We start from the raw sequence: 26,205 nt of genomic DNA on the forward strand, positions 1-26,205 counted from the left end.
GTTTTTTAATCAAGAATAAGTTGCTTTTTCCCTCCAACTATCTTATATTTATTATCTTTATTACAATTTATCTTCTTCAGTTAACGCTTGCCTATTCTGTTATTACAACCATACTATTAAATTTTCGTCGACATGTCTATATTTTCATCAATATTTCCATATTTCCATAGGTTCAATATTGACATGAGGAGTGAATCGATATTTCCATTGTATCGTAGAAAAATCCATAAAATATGAAAAATAAGTAACAAAATGTCACTAATATAACTATAACATAAATAAGAGAGATCTTAATTTATTTAAAAATCATAAAATATTTATTTACTAATCTAAATGTATTTTTTCAAATTTTTATTCTTATAATTTTTAATAACATCCATCGAAATCGATATCTTATCGAAATTTCGGTAAAATTAAGAACTCGATATTTCCATTAACATCGAAATTTTAACCCTCGATTACAACATAATCCCAACTAGTAGTGTACAAAATGTATTTGTATTACAGTCTATTATGTCATGTTTAATTCGCAATTTATACAATTCTAAAATGTTTTGCTTATTTTCTCAAATGAAATCTTAAAATTTGTTATTTCTCTTATCAGCTCTAAACTTTAAACAAAAATACGCCTTTTTAACTTGGATCCCACAATCATTTAGAAATGCAAGAAAAATGAAAAATTTTAAATTACATGAAAAGAAGAAAAAGTATACGAATCATTCACAAGTTCATAAACCAAAGTTTTAAAAGACCAAATTCAATGAAATAATTGAAAGATAATCAAGACGAGCATGCAAATGTATTAGCATCTCGAGTTTGTGGTCATTGTCTCGACATTTTCACTTAGCTCATCTACCTACAATGTTGTGTACAACAGCATTTGACACCCAATTTGGCATGGCTTCTTCCTCAATTCAAAATGCTCCAATATAGCCCCAAATTGCTTGATCTCTACCATGTACGTCATTGTAGTGAAATTAACATGAATTAAGGACATTAAATACCATATTTCAGATAAAATACAAACTAATATTTTATAATTCCAATTTAATCCTTAGATTTTATGAGCTACCTTTGAAGATCAATCTTCATCTTTTTAACCCATTGGCTACCAAACTTAAGGAAAGTTTTTTACGATTATGAACTTTCCAAAAATGTTTTCTTCTCTTTTGAAATCTACACAATATATGAAAGTTTCTTCAAAAATTCGAAAATTGTAGCCTTCATAAATGAAAAGCAAGAATCAACAAGAAACTTTGAAGGGGAAAATAAGATATATTTGATATATTCAATATATAATTGAATTTTCTAAAAATAAATCAGAATATATTTGACAAGTGCATGAAGAAGACAATTCTTATAAAATTTTATTTTATATACCAAACAATATATGCAACGTATATTTAAATTTTCCAATATATTTATAACACAAAAAAATAAATCATGGTATATGTAATGTATATTTACATTGTCCAGTACATTCCCAATATATTTGACATATACTTGAGATCTCAATGGAGAGGTGATTGATTTTTAGCTAGGAATATGGAAGAAAATAAATAAAATTTCATAAAATAAAGAAAACATTTATTTCAAACGTTATACATTAAATGAATATTAATTGAAATTAATAAATAACAAATATAAAGTCAAAATTCGAAAATCACATTAATAAGGAAAGTATTATTGAGACAATTTTTTATATACATGTGAGTGTTTAGACAAGTTTATGTGCACCTCGACTAATCTCACGAGATTATCTGCCTGACCTTACAACATTTGGATGTCAAGGAAACTCGTAGGAAATTAATTCCTACGTAGGTATAGCCACCATGGAAAATTGAGAGAATTTAAAACGAGAGAGTAAGACAATTGAAAGTTTCTCCTCATCCAGTCAAAGATATAGATAATTGATCTATATTGAATAATAGTTACTCATCTATCTTACATTGTTAATAACTTAACAATAACTTATCATCAACTAACCTAGTCAATAAATTAGTGGTAGATGTTAGATTATCAATTGTGCAAAAGTTTATTTAGTTGATTTCATGTAGTTCCTTTTATATATACATACACATAAGTAATACAAACATTGTTGAGAGGATTCAGGATTAGCCAAATCAAGAGAAGCAACATAAGTTAGTTTTGGAGGAGGCTGGAAGGAGCCAATCAAAGAAACCAACATGAGTTTGTCCATTTGATATTTGAGAACAATACTCCACCAACATACTCCAAAGATCACCAACTGTCCATTTGTGTCCCAAAATCCATTCACTCACCTGTCCAAAATATCCAATAAAAGAATTATATTCAAACATCTCAATTATTCTTTTTTCTTTTTTTGATCAACTTTGCATAACAAAACTACCTAACCAGTGGTGTATCCAAAACTTTGGGTTGAGGGACACAAATTTATATAAAGATTAAAGAAGTTTAGCCGATAAACTTCTAGAATTTTGTTTATATATGGTTCATGAACCCTAAAAAAGTGTATAATAACATTGCTCTTAAGTTTTGATTTTGTAGACAATATATGGCACATGCCCCCGTCTTTGGTTAGAAACTTAGAATACATTTGCAAATTTTAAAACTAAAACATTTGATAAGTTAAAGACCACATGGGAAGAAAATGTGAAAATTGAAGAACTAGAACAAAATATATAAAAATAAAGGAACATCATGGGACAAGAACAGTTCAAAAAAAATGTTAAATTATAAAAAATACCTTTGAACTTTGCACTTCATGTAAAAAATACCCTTGAACTTTTAAAAGTTTCACAAATACCCTTAAACCTTAAAAAAGAGTTCTTTTTTTTTTTTGGATAAGAAACACACATGTATATTCCATAAAAAAACAATTGAACAGCCTAAGGGCAAGGGGTTGAGAAGACCCCTCCCTAAGAAGCCAATATAGAAGAGCATTCCAATTTCAAATTGTTAGAGATCATCAAACGACTATAATTACAAAATAAATTGGTATAATTAGTGCACCATCAAGAGGCCGTATGTTGAACTAAGGCCCAAAAATAATCAAAAGAAGCATACTTATCTTAAAAAATACGATTATTTCTTTCCTTCCATAAATACCACAAAAGGGACCCCATAGCAAATCTCCAAAGCACTTTCCCCTTCCACCAAAGGCGTGGCTGTCCAACCCATCAAGCAACCAATCATCAATTTTTCTGTGGCAGCAGCTCACTGAGCTGAAGGTACTTAACAGACGGGACCCACGCTTAGAGGCAAACTCACAGTGCAAAAAAAGATAGTCCAAGCTCTCCTCGTTTTACAAACAAAGGTAGCATATAAAGGGGGATAAGTAGTTATTTTCTAGCTTCGTTTGCATTTTATCATGAGTATTAAGGCTTCTATAAGCGAGGGACCAAAGGAAGAATTTAACCTTTTTAGGGATTTTAAGTTTCCACATCAGCTTTAACAAAGGAAAGGTGAAAGAGAGGGCCTTCCTAACAATGTTTAAGGAAGGTGGTCTTGGTGGTAAACTTCCCAGAGGCTGATTTCCAATTGATACAATCGCAACTGTCTTGAAGGGCCCAAGAGTTAAGGATTTGTAAAATGGCAATCATATCACCAACCTCTCTATCAAAAATATGTTTTCTAAGGCCTAAATCCCACGCTTGACCAGAGACACACCAGCAATCTCCAATCACTGCATCTTTTTTTAAAGAGATGGAGAAAATGTCTGAAAATTTATGAGCAAGGAGTTGAGGATCACACCACTTATCCAGCCAAATGCTGATCATTTTACCATCACCCACCACTAATTGAGCAAAGTTAAAGAACTGATCTTTATGCTTCATGATGTCAACACAAATTCTAGACTTTTTGCCTTTCTTAGTCAACTTAGTAGACCAACCAAGCTCCTCAATATCGTGGATGGCACTGATAATACGTTTCCACAGGGCATTTTCCTCATTGACAGAACCTCCACAACCATTTCATACGGGGATCTGTATTTTCTGACGAAGAGAGCTAATCCCAAGGCCCCCATAGACTGTAGGTAAAGAAGCCCGATTCCAATTGACAAGATGGGTAGTAGGGTTGCACAAACCAGACAAAATCTTTGATAATCTTCTCTAATCGATTAATAGCACTAACGGGGGATTACATAAGAGAGAAAAGGTAGCAAGGGAGATTGTTGAGGACAGACTGAGCTGAGGTCAACTTTCCTCCTTTAAAGAGGGAAATTCTCTCCACTTATCCGCCTTCATTTTAAATTCATTTTAAACTTCTCCTCAACGGAGTTCCAAATTTCCTTAGCATTGTGTTTTCCTCCCATAGGAAAGCCCAAGTACATGAACGGGAGGGTCTCCTTTTTACACCCCAAGGACGTGGCAAGGAGATTCACTTCCTCACTTTCCACGTTAATACCAATAATAGAGGTTTTATATGTGTTTAGAGACAATCCCAAGCCCAAGAGAGAGATTGACAATGGTCCACCAAGCCATTAAGTTACCCTCCTCCTGAGAGCAAAACAGGAGAGTATCATCTGCATATTGGAGATGAGTTAACTCAGAGAGCAAGTTACCAAAAGAGAAGCCTCTAATGATCTTCCTTTCGTTGCAATAATGCACCAGACAACTCAGGGCATCCCCCACGATCGTGAAGAGAAAAGGAGCAAGGGGGTCTCCTTGTCTTAACCCCTTTTAGCAAGAATCTTACCCTTGGTCTACCATTAACAACAATAGAGAAGTTGGTTGTGGACAGACAACCCCAAATCCATTTTCTCCATCTCTTACTAAAACCTGAGTTTAAGAACAACATCAAGAAAAGCCCAGTCCACTTTGTCATAAGCCTTTTCCAGGTCTAGTTTTAAGTTTGCACCTTTCTTGCCACAACAGTTCCACTCATCCATAGCTTTAGAAGTGATAAGAATAGCATCTAGAATTTGGCGGCCTTCCACAAAGGCCATCTGAGGACTCGAACATAATAGAGAGGACTCTCTTCAATATGTTAGCAAGGACCTTCGAGATGATCTTATAAAGAGAGGTCACAAGACTAATGGGTTTGAAGTCGCTAACCCTAGTGGCTTTTTGCTTTTTGGGCACGAGGCAAATATACGTCTTGTTGCAGGGCCTTATTGATGATATAGTAAGGGTACTTTTTAACTTTTTCTAAGTTTAAGGGTATTTTTGAAATTTTTGATAATTTAGGGATATTTTTTACACAAAACACTAACTTTTTTTTTTTACAGGAATTGACAAAACACTAACAAACTAATAGTAAGGGTATTTTTTAACTCATTCTAGAAGTTTAAGGGTATTTTTGAAGCTTTTGAAAGTTCAATGGAATTTTTGACACAAAGTACAAAGTTTAGGGGTATTTTGTATAATTTAGCCAAAAAAAAAAAAGAGAGAGAGAGCCTTAGAGTAGATATTTCAGTGACTATGAAGAAAGTTCCAAAAGATGGATGGGGGTACGTACCTTTTGTAGGTGCGGCAGTGCTTCATTGCCAAATGTGTAATACAAAATGAAAGGCCTTAATGCCTGAAAAACATATACTCCCTTATTAAACAAAAAATTGGAAGGGAACTAAGGATGTGCAGATCATAAGTAGATAAAATAAGGTTGTTTGTGGTACTAGTAAGGAGAATGAACCCAAGTGTAAGGATGAGTTTACTGCTTTATTTAGAAAAAGTGTTCTTAAGTGAAAACAATTCTGAAATTTTGAAAAGCGTTTTTAACAGGCTAAGTGTTAAGAAGTACAATTCTAAGTCAACATCAGATTAGTTTGAGCTTGCTTGGATTAAGCCTATTCTTGGTGCTTTCTTTCCAAGTCTTTTACAAGATTCTCTATTCGAGTTTTATGTTTAATCTGGAATGCCAAAAAAAAAAAAAAAAAAGGCACTTTTTATCCTTTCAAAGACCTCTAAACTCATCCTAGTATGGTATCTAAATAAATATCCACCACCACCCTTACGAAATACGCTGCATGTGGATTGATACAAACACTTGAAAGGTACCTGAGAAGCAGCAAGCCATTGTATAATGGACTTCACTTGAGGATCTCCTCCGAAGGCACCACAACCCCAATTGCCAGTTGCAATCCCAATATCATCTTTGTGGTCCAAGCATTCTGGAATGAGATATGTACCAAAACAATTCTCTCTAGTATCTGAGGCAGATTCATGCACCTAAAATAATAGCACCATAAAGAAACACAAGCAAATTAACAACAGGAGACCAAATAATTTATGTGCATTTGATGAGGACAAAGCATTTTGTAACAAAATATCATTTAATAAGAAACCTCTAAACTACAAAATCTAGAACTTAAAATGGGGATAATCATAGAAGCATGCTAATTATGACCATTATCCAACTAGAGGTTCAACTTATCATTCGAGTATAATATCAAGGTAGAGAACACAAAAAGAAAGAAATTTCACCGGGAGATTGTATCTTGACGTGTCAGTATGGTCCATGATATCTTCCCCACTTTCTAAGAATAGCCTCTCATACTGATTATGTTTTGATTGATCAAAGAAACCACAGAATGCCTTATTGACTTCCCTGTTGAATTCAGCAAGCCTAGTAAAATATCTGCTTATAAAGATCAGAATGAAGGGAATACACTATAATTCACCGGGAAGACTTCCACATCAGTATTGAACTATCGAGTCCAACTTTCTAAGCACCTTAGTAACGGATAAATGGTTTATTCTTAGACACCACGCATTAGTCTAGTTTTTTTTTTTTTTTTACTCAAACAACAAATCCTGCTTCATCTAATCTATTCAGAACCAAAAGCCACGTCTGTCTAAGAGAGCAAAATTACAACAAAAAGTGAAAAAAAAAAAATAAAAAAAACAAAAACATAACACATATTTAGAACAAGTCATAAACGTATCTCCCTAGAATACACATGACCTTGTGAGCGAGAGCGTGTATCTTTGAGCTACAAGTTTCTTTCTTAGCCATACTATAAATCAAGTATTTGAAGATACAAACTCCAACCTGAATGCACAAAATTAGATTAAAATAAAGACATGAACGCATGGGGGATGGCAAGTTTTACACATGGAAAATTTAGACGATTGATGTGATGACAATGTTTTGGCTTTTCTTGAATGATGTTGTTCACAAATTGCCACCCCAAAGTGATGACCTAACCTCACGAACTCAAAAAGTTCTAAACATGGGATTAAGGTAATTGAGATGTTTTAGTTTAATCAATCAAATTCTTTGTTTTGGAGCCAGGTTTCAGCTTCTTCAAACACTAGTTTTGCTTTTGTTTTGGGTTTCATTGGTGTGGCAGGTTATGTTTAGTCTCTCCACCACTGGCTCCCAAAGCTCCATCGATGGCTACCATCGAAAACTTCAGAAATTGAATAGGCCAAATAGAACAAATTGAATAGGCCAAATAGAACAACCGTACTTTCCTGCAACTCCACTTTCCTCAACCCTTCCCAACCATACTTCTGCTAAAGTTGTTTTTAAGGCTAGAAACGAGCTGAAGGGTTTTTAGCCCCGCATGTATTTTAAATGTATCCTCTTGAGGGCACAAAAGATCAAGTTCCATCCGCAAAAAAAAAAAAAAAAAGAAAAAAAAAAAGAAAAGTGTGTACCATTCCTTCCCACCCCCATTCTAAAATCTTGTGAGCTTCTATTAGCTACGTGGTCCAGCAGTTCACTAAGGGTAACGAAAGGATAGTGTCAGCATCTCAGGCATTGTTAACAAACTAAAAGATGTAAATCAGTACTTGAGCCAGTAAAGGATTCTGAGTTACAAAAAAAAGTTCTTCGCAAGTTCCTCTTACAACTGCATGCAATGCCATTCCACACAAGCTTGCTTACCGAAGAAGGAATTCTAATCTGTACTGCCTCATCCCTGGACTGCACAATGCATCTATAGCTGTGATAAAGGTCTTACGTCTTCCAAGTGAATCTTTTTCCTGTTTGTCGTCATGATTTCCAGCAAAGCGAAAGTTGAAAGCATACCTACATCTCTTGCAGATGATTTCATAATCAGGAATTTGTAGACAGGTTTTTGGATCTTCATAGAAAAACATGTTTTTTTTCCAAATAAGAGATAAGAGATAAGAGAATGAAAAAAGAGATATAGATTTCAAACGAGCACAATGTGTCCATGATTTTTAAAAAATAAAAATAAAAATAAAAACACTAAACTTAGAAGAATAGGCAATAAATTACTAACACGAAAAAAAAAAAAAAAAAAGCCGCCAAAGCAAAATCTATATATATATATAAAGATTTAATCTAACCTATCAACTTAAGCTTTATGCTTAGTAACTTAATATGGTATCAAAACTAAGCTAAATTGCCTGTCAACTCTACTTAAGTTGATAAATTATAGGGAAAATATCAATCTTATGCCCCTAAACTTTGGGGGTTGCACAAATTCAAACCTTGAACTAATAATTGTACCAATTTAAACTCTTAACTTTAGTGAGTGTATCAACTTATATCCTTCATTACTTTCCATCTTGGAAAAACATCGTGTGAGACTTGTAGTTATATCAATTAGACCTCAAAACTTTTATAAGTGAACCAATTTAGACAAGATTTCCTGAATCATTCATGCATTAATTCAAGTCATCCATCTTATAAAATTGATATTTGAAGAAGTCTACACATGTGTGAGAACTGAAGCACGGACAATATTCAAAGGTAATTGTAACGAAGGGTCTAAATTGACTTGCTTATGAAAATTTAAATTTAACATATACAAATTATAAATTGTACATGATGTTTTCAAACGAAATCTGAACTAGTGTATAAATTGATATACTTACAAAAATTTAAGGTATAAATTGATACAATTATTTGTTTAGAGTTTTGATGATACAACTCCCAAGGATTAGTTTCTTTTCTTAAAAAAAAAAAAAAATACAACTCTCAAAGTTTAGGGTATTAATTGATATTTTCCCAAAACTATAATTATGAACTTGAACTTTTAAGTTTAATGGTGAATTAACACTAAGAGTTATGCAAAATAATAACAAACCAATCTTAAGTTGATAGATTATGGTGTATTTAAAGAAGTTTATAGTCATCCACCTCCCAAATATTTCTTGTGTTATAGAAGTTTATAGTCATCTACCTCCTAAAGATAATCTTTCTGATTACGATTCTGATGGAGATTCAACTGTGTTAGTGTAAGCGATTAGGATATTATGGACTCTCTAACACAAGTAATTAGGTTGAGGAGAAATCAGAGATTTACTTTGCAGATGGTTCCGATACCTTGTTTCAAAAAGGTGAAAATGTTCAAGAAGAAATGTCATCCATAATTCTGGCCAAATTCTATGCTTTCATTGAAAAATGTGGTTTGCATATGAAATCAATTCCACCTCATGGTTTGTTTTGTGATTTGATCCTCACACTTTTGGTCTTAAAGGACTTCTTTCCTCGTCTGCTCATTGGTCTTAAGGTTGGCTATGTGTTCTCAAGCTTTAGTTTCTTATCTAGAGATGGTTTGTTAGGTTTTAAGTGTTTGCTTTCGATGTCTTCTCTTCTTTGTGTCTCAATACTATTGTCCTTTTGTTTTTCTTAGTTTCTCTCTCCTCTTGAAGATTAATGTATCTTTTAGCATTAGTCTCTTATCACTTTTCAATGAAAAGTTATGTGTCCTTTTTCCCAAAAAAAAATAAAAAATTATGGTATATTTGATCTTTTTTACATAGTCTCAACACTCCTGACTGCATCACTCATGGACTAAAAACAATTTAGGAAACTCAACAAATGAGCCATTAATATTAATGGAAGACAATGATATTATAGGGGTTTAACTAAAGAACATTCAAATTTGATAGCATGTTAAATCACTACTAATCCCAGAGGATTATGTTGATGGGATGGATTATAATATTAATGATGAAGTGACTAAAACTTACCCTGTATAATTTGAGAACCTCTCTGCCCCAACAATTTCGATTGCCTCATTATCTGCCATGGCTGGCAAGAAAAGCATGCCAACAATTAATTCAGGGTTGATCATGAAGCGAATCTCTTCCTACATTGAATTGTCAAAATAACATAAACATATTGCAAATCAGGTAAGATGTTCAATCTCAAATGTTATAACATGTATATTAGCTTACAGTGTTGTAAGTAGCTTAGATATTCAAGTCCAATAAATATTTTTCCTTGTATTTTTGCATGGTATTAAACTTTAAGGTCATTCAATATTTCTTATGCTCATGGGTGCCGAAGCTGGGATTTTTTGTGTGGTCAATGGCTAGATTGTGATTACATACATTGTTCAAAGAAGCATAAAAGGACTCAATGGAGAAGGAGATCTTGACCAACTCTAGGATGCCCTTAATATTCATTTTTCCTCATAGTGTCTCTTGAGTCTAAACACTTCCTGAATTACTGTATTATCTCTCTGTATCGTTCCATTTTTTTAATGTCCCTGAAGGGACTGCATTACTGTATTACCTCTATACAAACCACTTGCAGATCCTTTACGTAACCCTCTCAATCAACCCTTTTGTAATTGTACATTCCATGAAATAGTCAAATATAAAGTTGAGAAGGTTAGGCATAACTTTATAAATTAGACCTGCACACAGCCAGAATGAAGAGCACCACCCCCAAGATACTCATTAGCAAAATCGACTTCAAGAGCTCCAAATGTTTGATCTTCTATTAGGCCAGAATCTTTAACCTATATGGGAAAAGAAGGACCAACTCGATCATCTACCGCAGATTAAAGCATTCAAGTATGATGCCACAATAATTAAACTAGCACAGAAATCAAAGTCAATTATTACCTTGAATTGACAGAGAGGAATGGTGGAGTTGATCCAAAAATTGGCCTTTGGACAACAAAAATATCCTGAACAATTGTTCAAAGGAAGTACTTTCCTTTCAAATGAGACAAAGCCCACCGGAATATTGGAACAGATCCTTCTGAAATAATGTATAATACATCGTATCTTATTCTCCTGCATCTTACTACGTCCATCATAGAGAATCCTACAAGTACAAAAACTTCAATGATTCTTTCTTGTAATCTAAAGAAAAATGGTACAACAAGAACTTATGTAATGCCCACATTGTTGATTTGCAACATCTTTACAATCTTCTTCATGGAAATCAAGAATACATATGTATAATAAAAAGAAATATGGTTAAGATGGCAAACAATCTTGTAACCAGGGAGAAAAATATAAAAGTAAAAAGAAACTTCATCAGTTATACGGAAACAAAGATAAGCACAAATCAAGTGGTGAGAGTTAAGAGTAAAAACATTATAATTAATTATATAAAATACAAGGAGATGGAGGCTTTTAAAGAAGGCCATCAAGTCAAATAACGGAATTAACCATTGACTCAAGCTGACTGCAACTTACACACAGCAGCTATAGTACCCATAGTTTCCACTCCAAGTTATCAGCTTAATAAGCCCTTTTTTTTTTGGAAATGAAATTGCCCTTGCTAGAAATCAAACCCAGGACCTAGAGGTTAGGAATGGACTTGGGTGCACCTCCCTGCCAGTGAGCCAAGCATATCCTTTGTATCAGCTTAATACGACTTTAATATAAGGGCTTCAGCCAAATAACATAATCAACCATTGATTCATACTGACGGCAATTTACAAACAGTAGCTATAGTACTCCTACTCTTAGTTACTACTCGAATAGTAATCAGCTTATGACTGAATTACTACCAAATTACATAAGTTTGCTCTCCTCTTAAAGAAAATTTGTCCCAAGTTTTAGGTACCGAACAAGTTCATCTGGGCCAAATAGTCACTAAAATCAGTGCTGTTAAATTCAATATTAGAGAAAATCTCCAGATCAGAAGGAAGTTCAATCACACATGCATGAGGGACAATCTTCTCAATGATCAGACAGGGGCCTCTTCCTGTTCAATAGTATCATATGTTGGACACAGAGTTCTTGACGATCTATTCAATAGGATTGAGTGAACCCTTTAGTATTGCAACCACCTAGCATTAAAATGGTCAATAGACAAAGTACCACTATGGCATTACTATCAACTTTGCAATTGTCATTGACATCCATTAACACCTATGATTTTCTTTCCCTAAGGAAGAGTAGTAATATCCCAAAGTTCCACAGACCTAAAACAGAATTGAAACACAAAAGATAAAAAAACTACAAGAAAATCCAAGTATTTGAGGTACTTGGAACCTTCCCTCTCTTGAGTGAATAGGAAGGATGGATGCAAGTACAAGACACGAGTAGAGCATGATATAGACATGATGACACACCAATTTTAAGAATTTAAGGCATATATACAACAAGAACACATTTATTAAAAAATATATTTTTAAAATTTTTATCACTTTTATACAAGAAGAAAATTCAAGGTCAGCAAGTTCATGCATTTATATGCTCAAAAAATGAATTTGATGTATTTTGATCTCAAACTATTTTTATCCTACATTTCTATGTGCCTATTTAGTATACTTACAAGTGTTCAATGCATCATTAACAAATTTTGGATCTATATTGACTTTATACAACTAGTGTCTAACATATGCTTATTATGCTAACAAGTGTTCTATACATTTCCACAAATGTTAGAGTGTCGTAATTATGACTAAATCACTAAACAATTGCCTAGGTCCGTCCTTATCCTTTTCCACTTCTATTTGCAACAAATCACTATAGAAACTTTCCTAACTAATTACTAATACACCCTTAATACTCTAATGATATTCTTAGCACCCATAACACCATCTCGATCACATTCTTCCCAAGGCATGAATCTCATCATAACTACTTGCACCTATTTGGTTTGAAGAGCCGCACAATCATTATTCAAAATGTTAGTTTCAGTAAGAGTGTGATCGAAAGAGAAAGAGAACACCTTATCATTGGTCATGATCATTTTGGTCCAACTCGTCTAAAGGCCTCCTCATGGTTTTCTCTTTCTTAAGGCTTCACAGGATTCTCTATTCAAGATGTTTGTCTTAATGGGAATACTTTATGTTTTCCTTATAACTCACTTTTGTCCGGATTGTGTTATTCTCTATTAATATTCTAGTATTGTTTATTTTTCGAGTTAATTTTGAGCACTAGCCTCTTTTCATTATATCAATGAAAAGTGTTTGTTATTTCCTTTAATGAAAAAACAAGGTTTCAGTAAGAGAATAAGAGTCATGAAAATCAGATTTTTCTGGATCCACAAAAGTATAAATGTATAATTTTGAATAGGACGTCTAGGGCTAATACACACTTTTCCTTGTGATAATAGGAAGGTTAAGATCAATGTTATTAATAATAAATTTATTAGGAGGTTTGTCAAGAGAATGAGTAGAGATATTGTCCTTCCTTGCTAGTTGCTTCTTGGTTCTCACGTCTTGTGTAAGCAATTATATCTTTTTGAGGATCCAACGTCTGGCTAAGGGAGGATTAGAGAGGGATCAATGGAAAGGGATACATAGTCATAGTCATAGTTTCAAGAATAGAAAAAACTTCGACAATGGAATCATAAGTTCAGACCACATTTGGAACAGTATTTGTTCTTGTAGGAAATCAAGCTAATTATACAACTGAAAATTAGAGAATTAATTTAGATTATTTCCTTATATCTTGTCATTTTATTCTTTCCTTATAAGTGTAGATTAGCTTAATTTCAGCACACTAATTGATAATCCTCTTGTATATATTGAGTCTTTCTCAATCACTCGAGTAATAAGTGAAAATATCTTTTTCTATACCTAAGAAAAGGTGTTCGCTCATGTACTCAACATCCTATACAGTACTTATCTTATACTAATTTGTCACCACTTTTTAGAGCATTTGTGACATCACTAGATTAGGTACAAATTCCAAAAACTGTATAGGAAACATTACAGAAACCTAAATGGAAAGCAGCTACTTTAGAGTAGCTGCAGGCCCTTGAGAAAAATGGAACATGGGTTCTTCCAGATTTGCCCCCGGTAAATGCATAGTTGGATATAAATGGATTTTTTCAACCAAACATAAACCGGATGACAGTATAGAGAGATTCAAAGCTCGCCTTGTGGCCAAAGGATTCACCCAAGCTTATGGGATTGACTATCAGGAAACCTTTGCTCCAGTCGCCAAGTTAAATACTATCCGGAGACTTCTTTCTATTGCTGCCAATTTAGATTGGCCATTATTTCAACTTGATGTAAAGAATCCATTTTTAAATGGTGATCTAGTCTAGTAGAGGAAGTGTACATGAATATACCCCCCGAGATTTGAGGACAAATATACTAGAGGAAAGGTATGTAAACTCAAGAAGTCTCTTTATGGACCGAAACAGTCACCCCGAGCCTGGTTTGAAAAGTTTACCTTTGTGTTGAAACAAGATGGCTATACTCAGGGTCAATCTGATCATACGCTATTCATCAAACATTTCTCCTCAAGTAAGATCACCATGTTAATAGTATATGTTGATGATATAATTCTTACAGGAAATGTTTCCAATGAGATAACTCGACTGAAGCAACTCCTGTCAAAGACATATGAGATCAAAGACTTGGGATATTTAAGGTACTTCCTAGGGATAGAGGTAGCAAGATCAAGCAAAGGAATTTCTGTCACTTAACGAAAATACACTTTAGACCCCTTAAAAGAGATTGGAATGAGTGGTTGCAAACCAACTGATACACCTATGGATGCAAATTCAAAACTTGGAGCTAATCCCAAAGATGAATCAGTTGGTCGCAACAGGTAACGATTGGTGGGAAAATTGATATACTTGACTCACATCTGACCAGATATTAGCTTTACAGTTAGCGAAGTCAATTTTTTAACAAACCTTCTAAGAAACATATGGAAGCTGTGTATAGAATATTGAAATATCTCAAACGCGATCTTGGAAAAGGCCTTATGTTAAAAAAAACCATGACTAGATCACTAAAAGTTTACACTGATGCAGATTGGGCTAGATCCCCTATTGATCATAAGTCAATGTCGGGATATTGCTCCTACGTATGGGGAAACTTAGTAATCTGGTGCAGCAAGAAACAACAAGTTGTGGCTCGAAGTAGTGCTAAAGCTGAATTTCGATCATTAGCCTATGAAATTTGTGAAGGAATTTGGCTAAAATGCCTTCTCACTGAACTTCGAATTAAGACTAAAGGTACTATAGAAGTATTGTGTGATAATCAATCTGTCATAGCCATTGCAAGAAATCCAATACATCATGATAGAATGAAGCATGTCGAGATAGATCGTCATTTTATCAATGAAAAGATTGAGACAAATACTATCAACTTGAGATATGTGTTGTCCCAACAAGTTGCTGACATATTAAATAAGGCTTTGCATCAAACAAACCTTCATGGACTAATTGCCAAGCTTGGAAAAACTAGCATATACCATTCAGCTTGAGGGGGAATGTAGGAAATCAAGCTAATTATGCAACTGTAAATTAGAGAATTAATTTAGATCATTTCCGTATATCTTGTAATTTTATTCTTTCCCTATAAATGTTGATTAGCTTAATTTCAACACACTAATTGATAATCTTCTTGTATATATTGAGTCTTTCTCAATCACTCAAGTAATAAGAGAAAATATCTTTTTCTATACCTAGCATCTGTTCTTGGTGTATTAACCCCAACTCTTTGGTAATTGCTCCTTAACAATTGTAAAGACCCGCACTTCTTTAATTTCATACAATCAAACTGTACAATCTTGACAAATTTTTGGCTCTATTCATCTTACCTCATTGAATCATAATAGACCAATGATAGCAGAAGTTTCTGAAAATTTCTAAAATAAAAAACAAAAATTTATCATGTAATTACAGAATATATATGAAAACATCAAATGTGTCATTTGTCATTTTATGGATAACTTATCTTTCATGATGTCATCAACTGAAATAAAGAACTAAAGTTCACATACGCAAATAAATAATCAAAATTAATTGTTGGAAGATTTTGGGCGCGTCTATCAATGACGGGAAACAAACAGAAGAAAGCACAAGCTAGAAGCGCACCAATCAACTCCTGAAAATCAAAATGGAAACTGATTAACAGAGATTAATAAAACTGATGTGGAAGAAGATTAGCAAGGAAGAATTTTTTGCCAGTACAAAGAACATGCAAGATATGTCATGGAGCATCTGAAACAAGCCATGCGTATAATCCATCCATTTTTGTGCAATAACATATTTACACATATTTCTCTTTAGAAAAGGCCCTTGTTTAGCAAAGCTGTTACCTATTTAAAACTAAAATAAATGAAAAATAAAAAGAAACTGTAGTTTTCGAGGGAGTTTTTCACACTAATTACGAGGAAAGATTACACCTTTTTAAATACAATAAATGAAAGGATAGAATAGTAAACTCATCTAATTAATCCCTAGTAGAGACAAAAGAATGTAATATAAAAGTATAACAACTTCGTTTTGATTTAGCCATCTTCAAAGCTTCCTTAAACTTTAGCCACTATTCTCCAAGTAATACTTGGATGAATTGGGATACATTTATTTTCCCTCACTAGAGGTCTGTAATTCATTTATCATTTTTTCTTCACTCCTTTGCACATTTTAGTGTGTTCATTACAACAATTAGAAGTTTCTATCTTTTCTTTATTTTTTTCAAAAAGACAACAACAACAATATTAGAATGATCTTCCTTCCAAGCCAATCAAACATATAGGTATGACAGGGTTTCTAGAAGATTCAAAAAGGTATTGTCCACCCATGACTACACTATTCACTCAAAATGACAACTAAAAAGATCTAGACCTTCCTAAAAACTTTTCCCTCTGTTCTACCTGTTTTTCTTTAGTACAACAATTGCGAGGATGGGAGATCGAACATTCTACCTCTAGGGAGGGAGTCCATGCCAATTCCCTCTCTTCCCAAGCGTTTCAAATTGCCGGAAGACTAGTCATTTACCTTCTTATCATCAATAGTTTTTTCTCTCTCTTTTTTTTTTTGCAATTTCAATTTTTATTTCTAGTCTCTACCAAATTAGTATTCTAAATATCAATATTTTTTTTGTTCATTTCCATTTCGATTTTTTATTTCTACCAAATTAGTCTACGAGCAGAGAGCACTCTTTTTTTGGTAAAAGAAACAATTTCATTGATAAATAAGGTAATAACCCCAAGAAAAGATATTACAATAAAGATCTCCAATTACTAACTAAAAAAGATAAACTGAAGTGAGTGAAAGGGCACTCTTTGATCAGAGAAAAGCAAAGAGCACTCTTTGATCAGAGAAATGAATTGTATGGAGCTGTTACAGAGCAAAGATCTCCAACAACAATTAAGTAAGATGGAAAGATAGAAAGAGGAAGCAGAAATATAAAGTTGATTTGAGGAGAGAATGGAATAATTGCAAAAAAGTTCAAGGGTTCTATTGTGGTCACGGACCAATTGTTTCCCAAAACAAGAAAGGAACACATGAAGAAAAATTACTTTTGTCCAACTAGTCAAAGAAACATGTGGCATTATCTTCTCCTTAGAACGTCATTAAAATCATTGATATTGATAAATACTGAAGGCTACTAATCAAATATTAATTTAACATCGGGAAGCTGCCCAAACCAAAAAGTCATAAAACTATTCAAAAACTTCACCTCCAAACCAACAACTACAGTGTTTTGCAACAATATAGTTCAATTTCAGCCCCTATACATTTTTGCAGCAACAATATAGAGTCATTGAATATTTTTTTAATCTAAAGGTCTGGACTTGGCCACACCTCAGTTATTTTCACTTGGACAACCATCTGGTCCTTGCTAAATTTGGTTGCCAAGGTAACTTGTGGGATATTAAATCTTAACAAGTGATCACCACGACTTGACTCGACATTCTAATCCTTTACTATTTATATTGGCCCAACCACTAGTCAAAGGCATGGCGGTTAACAAACTGTTGGATATAGAAATTCATGCTTATGGATTCCACATAATTAATGATAAGACTGCTAACGTTGCCTCCAACCAACATGAAAACAACTTATAAAATTAAAGTTCTATGAAGAGTGACCAAAAATTTTATACAAAATAACAAACAAATTGGCACACCTGACTAAGATACACAGTGCCTGCAACTTGAGAAGCCAACAAACGAAGACCGGTTTTGAATTTGCCACTTCCTTTACTAGCAAGCTGGTCGTCATTTCGATAATGAGTTTCCAGCAAAAATGGTAACTGAAGAAGCAGATTTCCCAATGCTGGAATAACCTCACCAAACCACTGCATAGATTCTGTTTCAGACATAAGCTGTTCATAACAACATGATTAGTATCAAAGTTCATATTACAATGTCATATTTATGTTGGCAGTAACTGTTGCTCCTTGCATTCAAGATGATTAAAAAAAAACATCCACAATTGCAGGGCTACCTTTCAACAACCAAAGAGCAACTAGAGTATAGTACATCCTGACTAGTACTGATTTTTTTTTTTCATATGTTTTAAAATAGAACCTCTTAGTCGGCTGAAACACTTATACATGATATAGTTCGAAATTGATCTAAGAGTGACATACATCTCAAGGCTAAAACCATGCCATGAATTTTACGTTTATGTTCAATTCTACACCATATGTATTGTGTGACCATAGATTACGAGAACACACTCATTCAAAGATCTGGAAATATTTTTTTCCACACCTAAGTCTAAAAAGAATCTATCTTTCAATTCATTGCTAAACTTCTCAAGGATAAAAATAAATAAACTACAAATGAGATAGTAGATGGAGGAGGCCTATACAAATGCCAATTGTCCATCATGATAGTACAATAATCAAGTAAAAGTTAGAATTGGGCAACAAGGTACATTGGCATGGTTTATTAGCTAACTTTAGGACTCAATGACACAGAAATACAACCTATAGAACAGATCCTATTCAAGTAAGGTCGTATGGTTTATTAGCTAACTACTTACCATGCTCAATACAACTATCACTAGACAATGTAAATTAAAAAAGAAAAATATATATAACTATTATTCTTTGAATCGTCTTTCTTTCTTCTTCCTCTTTCTCACACTCTCGTTATCCTTTCTTATCTGAAGGACTTCATCCCCCCAGCTGGATTAATTAGTTATTAGATAATAACTAGTTCCGTAGGTTGTTTTTGGTTTTAGAGATGATAGCCTCAATGGTTAAAACCTTTTTGCAAAAAAGAAATTTAAACTATGACTATTGAGGGGGAGGAGCATGAAAAATTGAAATCTCAAGAACTTCTATGATAGATCTCACTGTGTCTTGGAAAAGCTCAATATTTTTTTTCTTCCCAAATCTTCCATAAAAACGGTCTACCAATGCTAGACCAGAAGAGCTCTGTTGTAGATTTGAAGAGGTGATCAGTCAATAACATTCTGATCCAATCATGGGAAGCCCGAGGAGGAGCCCTAGACCATCCAAAAGCAGAAAACAATTCATCCCAAATATTGGGCAGAAGAAGAAGATGTGACGTTGTGACTCACAATCCCTCTGGCAAAGGCAAACAGGATGGGGAAAGGTAGTATAATGGGAGATTGGAGAGTGTGGCATTTAAATATTCCTCCCGATGCTTTAAATTTACCCCTCGGCTTACCATCTATGATGATTGATGATAGAGAAGTTTGTAGAGAACCTCTAATCCATTGCCTCCATTAGAGTTGCCAAAGCCTTTGACTTTCAACATAGCATCAAGGACGATGCAAGTCTTGTAGGATCTTGGGATAATCTTTTATGTTTCTTGGGATGTTTGTTGTTCTTGGGATAGTTAGTTATAATTGGGACCTTTATGTTTGGTTCTTTAAGGTTTTTGTATCTAAGTATTAATTCTTTTAGAACCAATCTTGGTTGTTTATTCTTGTTCACAGGGTAGTTAGTTTGTTAGTTGGTTAGTCGGCTGGCCTAAAAGCTATAAATAGCCTGTAATCAATGATAAAATCATTATTTGAATTAAAATTCACTTTCAGAATTTGAACTCTATCAGATTTGGTATCAGAGCTCCTCGAGAAAGGGACCCTTAGTGGCAGGTAAGAAGGTTAGCCATGCTTCTGGTTCAAAGAAGGATAAGGCAGGAATAGAATCATCACCAGCTTTATCTCCTAGATCATCAACTCAACACTTGCTGTTGGTTGAGAGAGGCCTTGAAAACATTCAACAATGCAGGGCCACAATGGTTGCACAATAAGGAAGAATCAAATTAAGGTTAGGAAAAATTCATCCACCTAACCAACCAAGAACCAATGAGATCGAACAACCCTAAGAGAAGATCAAGTGGAGGACCCGACAGATCTAAGGCAAGCTGTCAAACAGATTGTACATCAAAGATATGACAGAGAGCGAAGGGTACAACAAAAATGTGATTGGTCCAATGATGAAGAGGAATTCCTAGACCAAGGGCTTCAACAAATAGAGAATAACAGCTTCAAGCACCAAGAAGGTTATGCACAACATCATCAAACCAATTGAAACACTAGCGATTACAAAATAAAGATTGATCTTCCAAGTTTTAATGGGAATTTTAAAGTAGAAGACTTTCTTGATTGGATCAAGAATGCTGAAAGTTTTTTTTATTACATAAGTACACCTGACAAAAAGAAAGTTAAATTAGTGGCTTCAAAACTAAAGGGTGGCACATCTGCCTAGTGGGACCAACTACAAACAAATGGAAAGGCATTTGGGAAGAGACTCATGCTTAAGCTTCTCAAAGTATACTTTTGGGAGGAGAAATAGGTGGAGGATCGACCCTTCTGCATTGCATTTCCTCGTTTATATCAATTGACCTTTTGGAGAAATCATTTCATGGACAATATCACTGTTCGAGCTCTCTTGAAATAAATCGGAGCACAATGAAGCAATTCAGTCCCTTAGATGTTCGAGCTCTCATGGACAATATCACTGTTCGAGCTCTTTTTATCATTTGGTTTTCATTGTTCTTTGACCAATAGGGAAACTACAGGTGTTATGGCTCTCTTATCTTTGATTGCAGAGTTTGAGTTTAGACCTTGGAGAAAGGAATTTTCGCATTTGGAGCCCTGAGTCTACTAGGGGCATTTCCTATAACTCATTCCTTCGTAGTTTGCTCAACCCTTCTTCCTCTAACAAGTGTTTTTTATTTGGCAAGTGATCCAAAAACAAATTAACAAGTAAAATCTGCTTATGAAGAAGTTGCCCTCTTTGATCGAACCATTTTGTTGTATTCTTTGTCAAACGGAAAAGGAAGACTTAGATCATATACTTTAGAATTGTGATTTCTTGCAGTCAATTTGGAGTTGTTTTTATGAAACCTTTGGTTTTTAGGTGGCCAGACACAGAATATGAGGAGATGATCAAAAAGTTCCTCTTCCGTCTCCATTTTTTCCAGAAGGGGAGTTTTTTTAGGCAAGTCAAGAAGTGCGTGCTTTATTGTGGGGATTGTGGGAGTAGAGGAACAAATGGAATCCTTAAAGGAGTGAAGAGTCACCCTTGGGATGTTTGATCCCTTATCAATTTCTATGTTTTTCTATGGGCTTGAAAGTCTTTTAATAATTATTTGTTAGGTCTTTTCTTACTCGATTGGAGTCTATCTCTATAGCGGATTTCCTTTTGTGGGATTCCTTTTTTTTTTTTTTTGATGCCCTATATTTTGTTTTTTCATTTTCTTTCTCAATGAAAGGTTGGATGTTTCATTCAGAAAGAAAAGGAAAAAGTTAGTTGCTACAAAATTGTGAAATCTTGAAGTCCCTGAAAAAGTATGTTCTCTTCATTTGGTCCATATCTCGTGGCAGACTCATTAACAACACTTCCGCCGTAATTCACAAGAAAAATCCTGAAATATCACTTCTTCTTGACTAGTGTATGCTTCGCAACAAAACCATATTTAGTTCAAGTAGATGCAAAATAATGGTAGGAAAAATTGGAGGACCGTTTGCCTGATTCCGAGGGTACCCTTCTACTATAATCATTGTCCTAGTGAACGAGAACTATGGGTTGAAGGTACCTTAAGAGTTTTGTCCAAGGGAAATACGGATCAAAGTATTCTCCAACAAGTGTTATTGTCCAAATTAAAACAACAGATACTCAGTTCCCTTTTGATATTACTTCACTTCACAGAATGGTTATCAGTATTTGCATGTGAATAGGAACAAAAAGCTGTAAAAGCGAAGTACCTTGTCGAAGAAAAGGGCGTAGCCATGTTGAGCAGAAGAAGCGAGGCGTTGATTGGAGAGAGAGAGAGATTGTCTTATGTTAGAGATGGAGTGAAAGAGGGCTTCACCAGAATTTACACCGCTCTGATCGGGGCCTGCTGCCATAGACTTGAGAGTTTCCACTACTTGGGATGGCCAGAATAAAGTCGACGACCTCATTGCCAGCGGCAGAAAGGGCAAAATGGACTTCAAATCTTCCCCGATCTCAATCTCCATCTGCTCTCAATTTTCCACCAGCGATCAACTTCAGCGAACTTCAGCGACTTCTTTTGTGCATAAAAGTAAGACCATTTTTAAAGTTGCAAAGACTTTGTTTTTAAGCGTCAAATTGTCTAACTGCCCATTTCTCTTTCTCGCTTGATTCCACAGCCGCCGTCTCCTCCCCTTCTCCACGGCCCCCGCCTTCTTTCTCTATGCACACGAGCCGTCATCTCCTGCCTTTTTTTGGCCGGCTTAGGATTGATTTTAAAAGGAGATACATTTCTTCTTCTTCTTCTTCTTTTTTTTTTTTTTTTTTTTTTTTTAATTCTTATAAATAGACCAATCTTAAAAATATTTATATTTTATAGTAAAAAGTTTCAAAAATACTTTTACTTTTATAAAAAAAAAATTTGTTATAAAGTGTAAATATATTTAAATATTTTTTATATTTAAAAAGGTCCCTATTTTTTTGGACTTTTTTTTACAGGTCAAAATGAAACATGGTTACCTATTAAAAAAGACATGAAAAGTGCTTGCGTTATCCACGTGTGATTTTACTGCTTTGCCCCTGAGATGCACCCTACACACCTGCCACGACCAAGGTACTCAATCCTCGATTGCTCATCACTCAATCCTCGATGATGAGTCACTCGATACCCAGTGCACTGTGCTATATCCATCATACTCAATCATGTCACATCATACTCGATACTCGATTACTTTTTACTCGATCGTTTTGAATTACTCGTGTCGTCGGAGATCTGCTCCGTACTTAATGCTTATGTACGAACATTCACAAATTGGGGAATTTCCTAACAATTCTTTCAAATCAATTTGTTGAAAAGTGAAGTAATTTTTTTCATCAACAAAGAATAAACAGAACTAAAACATAAAAGAAAAAATTGAGCTCACTTTCCATCCAAAAAATTCATTTCACAAAACCTGATCTTGTTAACAGAAATCAAGTTGTAAAGGCTTCCAGATCATTATAGACAACTAGTTTCACCTCAAGTAAGTAAATGTGCTAGTTTTTTGCTCATTTTTTGCTCACATTTTTTACATTTTCAACGTTGTGTGAGACATACGAACGTAGTAAAGAGAATGAGTGAGTATGAGTTTGTGTGTGCGCACTAAGACAAGTGAGTAGCTCCCAATGAAGCGAGGATGAGGGAAGAGAATTATGAAATAGTAAGCATCAAGTTAAGAGTATCAAGTATCGAGTGATGAGTGTCAAGTGTCACAATCGCCCTTTCAGAAGCTTCACTTAGTGATTATGCGATACTTGTTCCTGCTCAAGAATAAGTCAATCAATTAGAATTTGGATCGCCGATGGCACATCGGGTACTCTAACAACCTCCACCCCCGTTTCTGGGAAAACAGTTTTAGAAAACGGGTTTAAAGGAAAAGGTTTTCGTAAATGTTTGAAAGCATGATTTGAGTAAAGAAAGCTTGTAGTAAACTAGAAAGTAATAAGCAACAATAATGGCTTTATAGCATACTACTCTAAGTATGAGGAAATGATGATTAGTCTTATCCTCGTATAGTGCATTCTGAACAAAAAGCCAACTGGCACCCTTGCATATGCAAAAGGGCAAGCGATCACTTACAACAAAAAATACAAGGAAAGCAAACTAACTTAACTAATAAAATACATAACATGAAAGCATGATAAAAGTGGTTGGATTGGCATGCGACCACGGGCAACACGCCCTGGACAAGCATGATCGTTACATTCTCCCCCACTCAATTGGTTGACAACCCCATCAACCGACTCTATCGAACTCATCGATCTGTTGAATAGAATTCTTTAGATCTTCTGTGCGCTCCCAACTGATCTTTTCTAAAACTATTTCTAAAGAAAACGGTTTTAGAAAATGGGTTTAGAGGAAAAGGTTTTCACAAACGTTTGAAAGCATGATTTAAGTTAAGAAAGCTTATAGTAGACTAGAAAGTAATAAACAACAATAATGGCTTTATAGCATATTACTCTAGGTATAAGGAAATGATGATTAGTCTTATCCCCATATAGTGCATTATGAACAAAAAGCCAACTGGCACCCTTGCATATACAAAAGGGCGAGCGGTCACTCACAACAAAAAAGTACAAAGAAAGAAAACTAACTTAACTAATGAAATACATAACATGAAAGCATGATAAAAGGGGTTGGATCGACATGCGGCCACGGGCAACACGCCCTGGACAAGCATGACCGGTACATTCTCCCCCACTTAATTGGTTGACGACCCCATCAACCGACTCTGTCGAACTCAGCGATCTGTTAAACAGCATTCTTCAGGTCTTCTGCGCACTCCTAACCGATCTCTTCATCTGGGAGGTCTTTCCACTTCACTAGGAACTCAAGTACATCTCACCTTGGTCAGCCAATGCGGTGCCTTCGTTCAGTAAGAACTTCTTTGACTTCTTTCTAGACCGTGCTCTTCATCGTGACTGGTAGACGAGACACTGTGTTGTATTATTCATCATTGGGGTTCGGGTGGTAGAGCTTCAGATTGCTAACATGGATGACAAAGTGAATCTTCATCCACAAAGGCAACCAAACTTGATAAGAGGTCTTCCCGACTTTTTCGATCATTTCGACTAGCCCTTCATATTTCCTCACAAGGCATTAGTCTCGCTGGCCACGAAACGAAAACTGTTCCGACTGCAGTTTAATTAATACATGTCGCCTCTTTGGAACTCTTGAGGTCTAAGCTTCATATTGGCCCACTTTTTCATGCGTCTCGACACTTTCTCTAAATATGCATGTGCTACTTCAGAGGACTATCTCCACTTTTTGGTGAAGTTATGCGCCTGAGGGCTCTTCCCTGCATAGGGGTGGTCAATGATATAAGGCATGAGGGGTTGTTGCCCGCAAATAACTTCAAAGGGGGTCTTCCCTGTGGACGAGCTTTTCTGGATGTTGAAGCTAAATTGGGCAACATCTAACATCTGAACCCAATTCTTTTGCCTTGCATCGATGAAGTTTCGTAGATACTCTTCGAGCATGCTATTGAAGCGTTCTGTTTGCCCATCAGTCTATAGGTGATAACTTAGTGAAATGTTCAGAGTCGAGTTCAACATTTTGAATAATTTCGTCCAGAACATCCCCATGAATCTCATGTCACGAACATGATGCTTGCGGGAACACCCCACAGTTTCATGATATGCTTGAAGAACAAGTGGGTTGTCATTTTAGCGAAACACATATTTGGAGTTGGGATGATTGTGGCATACTTCGAGAATCTGTCAATGATGACTAGTATTGATTCAAATTCCCCAACTTTCGGTAGGTGCATGATGAAGTTAAGGGATACACCCTCCCACAGCCTTGAGGGCACCAGTAGGGACTCTAATAAACTCGCTAACTTCGTCCTTTCGACTTTGTCTTGTTGGCAGACAAGGCAAGTTTTGGTGTATTGCATGACATCGTCTCTAAGTTTTGGCCAGTAGTAGCCTTGTTTCAACAGTGCATAAGTTCTTTGCCAGCCGTTGTGTCCGGCCCATAATGTGTCATGGCACTTTTTCATTAGTAATCTCTGAAACTCCCTTGACCGAGAGACATATAGATGGCTACCTTTGGTGAGGAGGAAGTCATCTTGGACCCAAAACTGGCAGGTTTTCCCTTCTCTCGCTAGTTGCACCAATTGTGTAAGCCGCATTATCACTTGTGAGGTGTTCCTTAATCGTCTCTCGAATACTCCCACTCAAACTACTGGCTTTTAGATGAGTAAGCATGCATAGGGCCATATACTCGCTCTTCCGACTAAGAGCATCTACTGCTTGGTTGGCCATACCCAGCCTATGTTCAAACTGAAAGTCAAATTCGGCCAAGCATTCTTGCCATCGTGCCTGTTTTGATGATAACTTAGTCTAGCTGAAAAAGTGGCATATTGAACTGTTGTCTGTCTTGACCACAAACTTGG

General features: G+C 35.1%; 1 protein-coding gene across 1 annotated transcript; it reads right to left on the reverse strand.

Annotated features, from left to right (window-relative positions):
• Positions 1–1,903: 1,903 nt before the first annotated feature.
• LOC120067031 (poly(ADP-ribose) glycohydrolase 1-like) lies at positions 1,904–22,544 on the reverse strand. The gene is made up of 11 exons (XM_039018405.1): positions 22,042–22,544; positions 17,978–18,175; positions 15,843–15,946; positions 10,758–10,962; positions 10,547–10,651; positions 9,876–9,994; positions 7,816–7,959; positions 6,408–6,531; positions 5,982–6,152; positions 5,443–5,505; positions 1,904–2,282 (listed from the first exon to the last, which is right to left on the reverse strand). Exons 1-11 carry the CDS (start codon positions 22,294–22,296, stop codon positions 2,124–2,126), a joined length of 1,647 nt encoding a protein of 548 aa, XP_038874333.1. The 5' UTR covers positions 22,297–22,544; the 3' UTR covers positions 1,904–2,123.
• Positions 22,545–26,205: the final 3,661 nt, after the last annotated feature.

The sequence above is a fragment of the Benincasa hispida genome, chromosome 12, assembly GCF_009727055.1.
Source record: "Benincasa hispida cultivar B227 chromosome 12, ASM972705v1, whole genome shotgun sequence".
In the NCBI taxonomy this organism is placed as follows: domain Eukaryota; kingdom Viridiplantae; phylum Streptophyta; class Magnoliopsida; order Cucurbitales; family Cucurbitaceae; genus Benincasa; species Benincasa hispida.

Excerpts from the sequence above, each read along its gene's own strand:
- LOC120067031 (XM_039018405.1), bottom strand. The coding sequence starts at position 22,296 with ATGGAGATTGAGATCGGGGAAGATTTGAAGTCCATTTTGCCCTTTCTG. Across the intron at positions 9,995-10,546 it reads TTCATTCTGGCTGTGTGCAG|GAAGAGATTCGCTTCATGAT; the intron begins GTCTAATTTATA and ends AATTCAATGTAG. Across the intron at positions 6,532-7,815 it reads AGATTAGAATTCCTTCTTCG|GGAAGTCAATAAGGCATTCT; the intron begins GTAAGCAAGCTT and ends TGAATTCAACAG.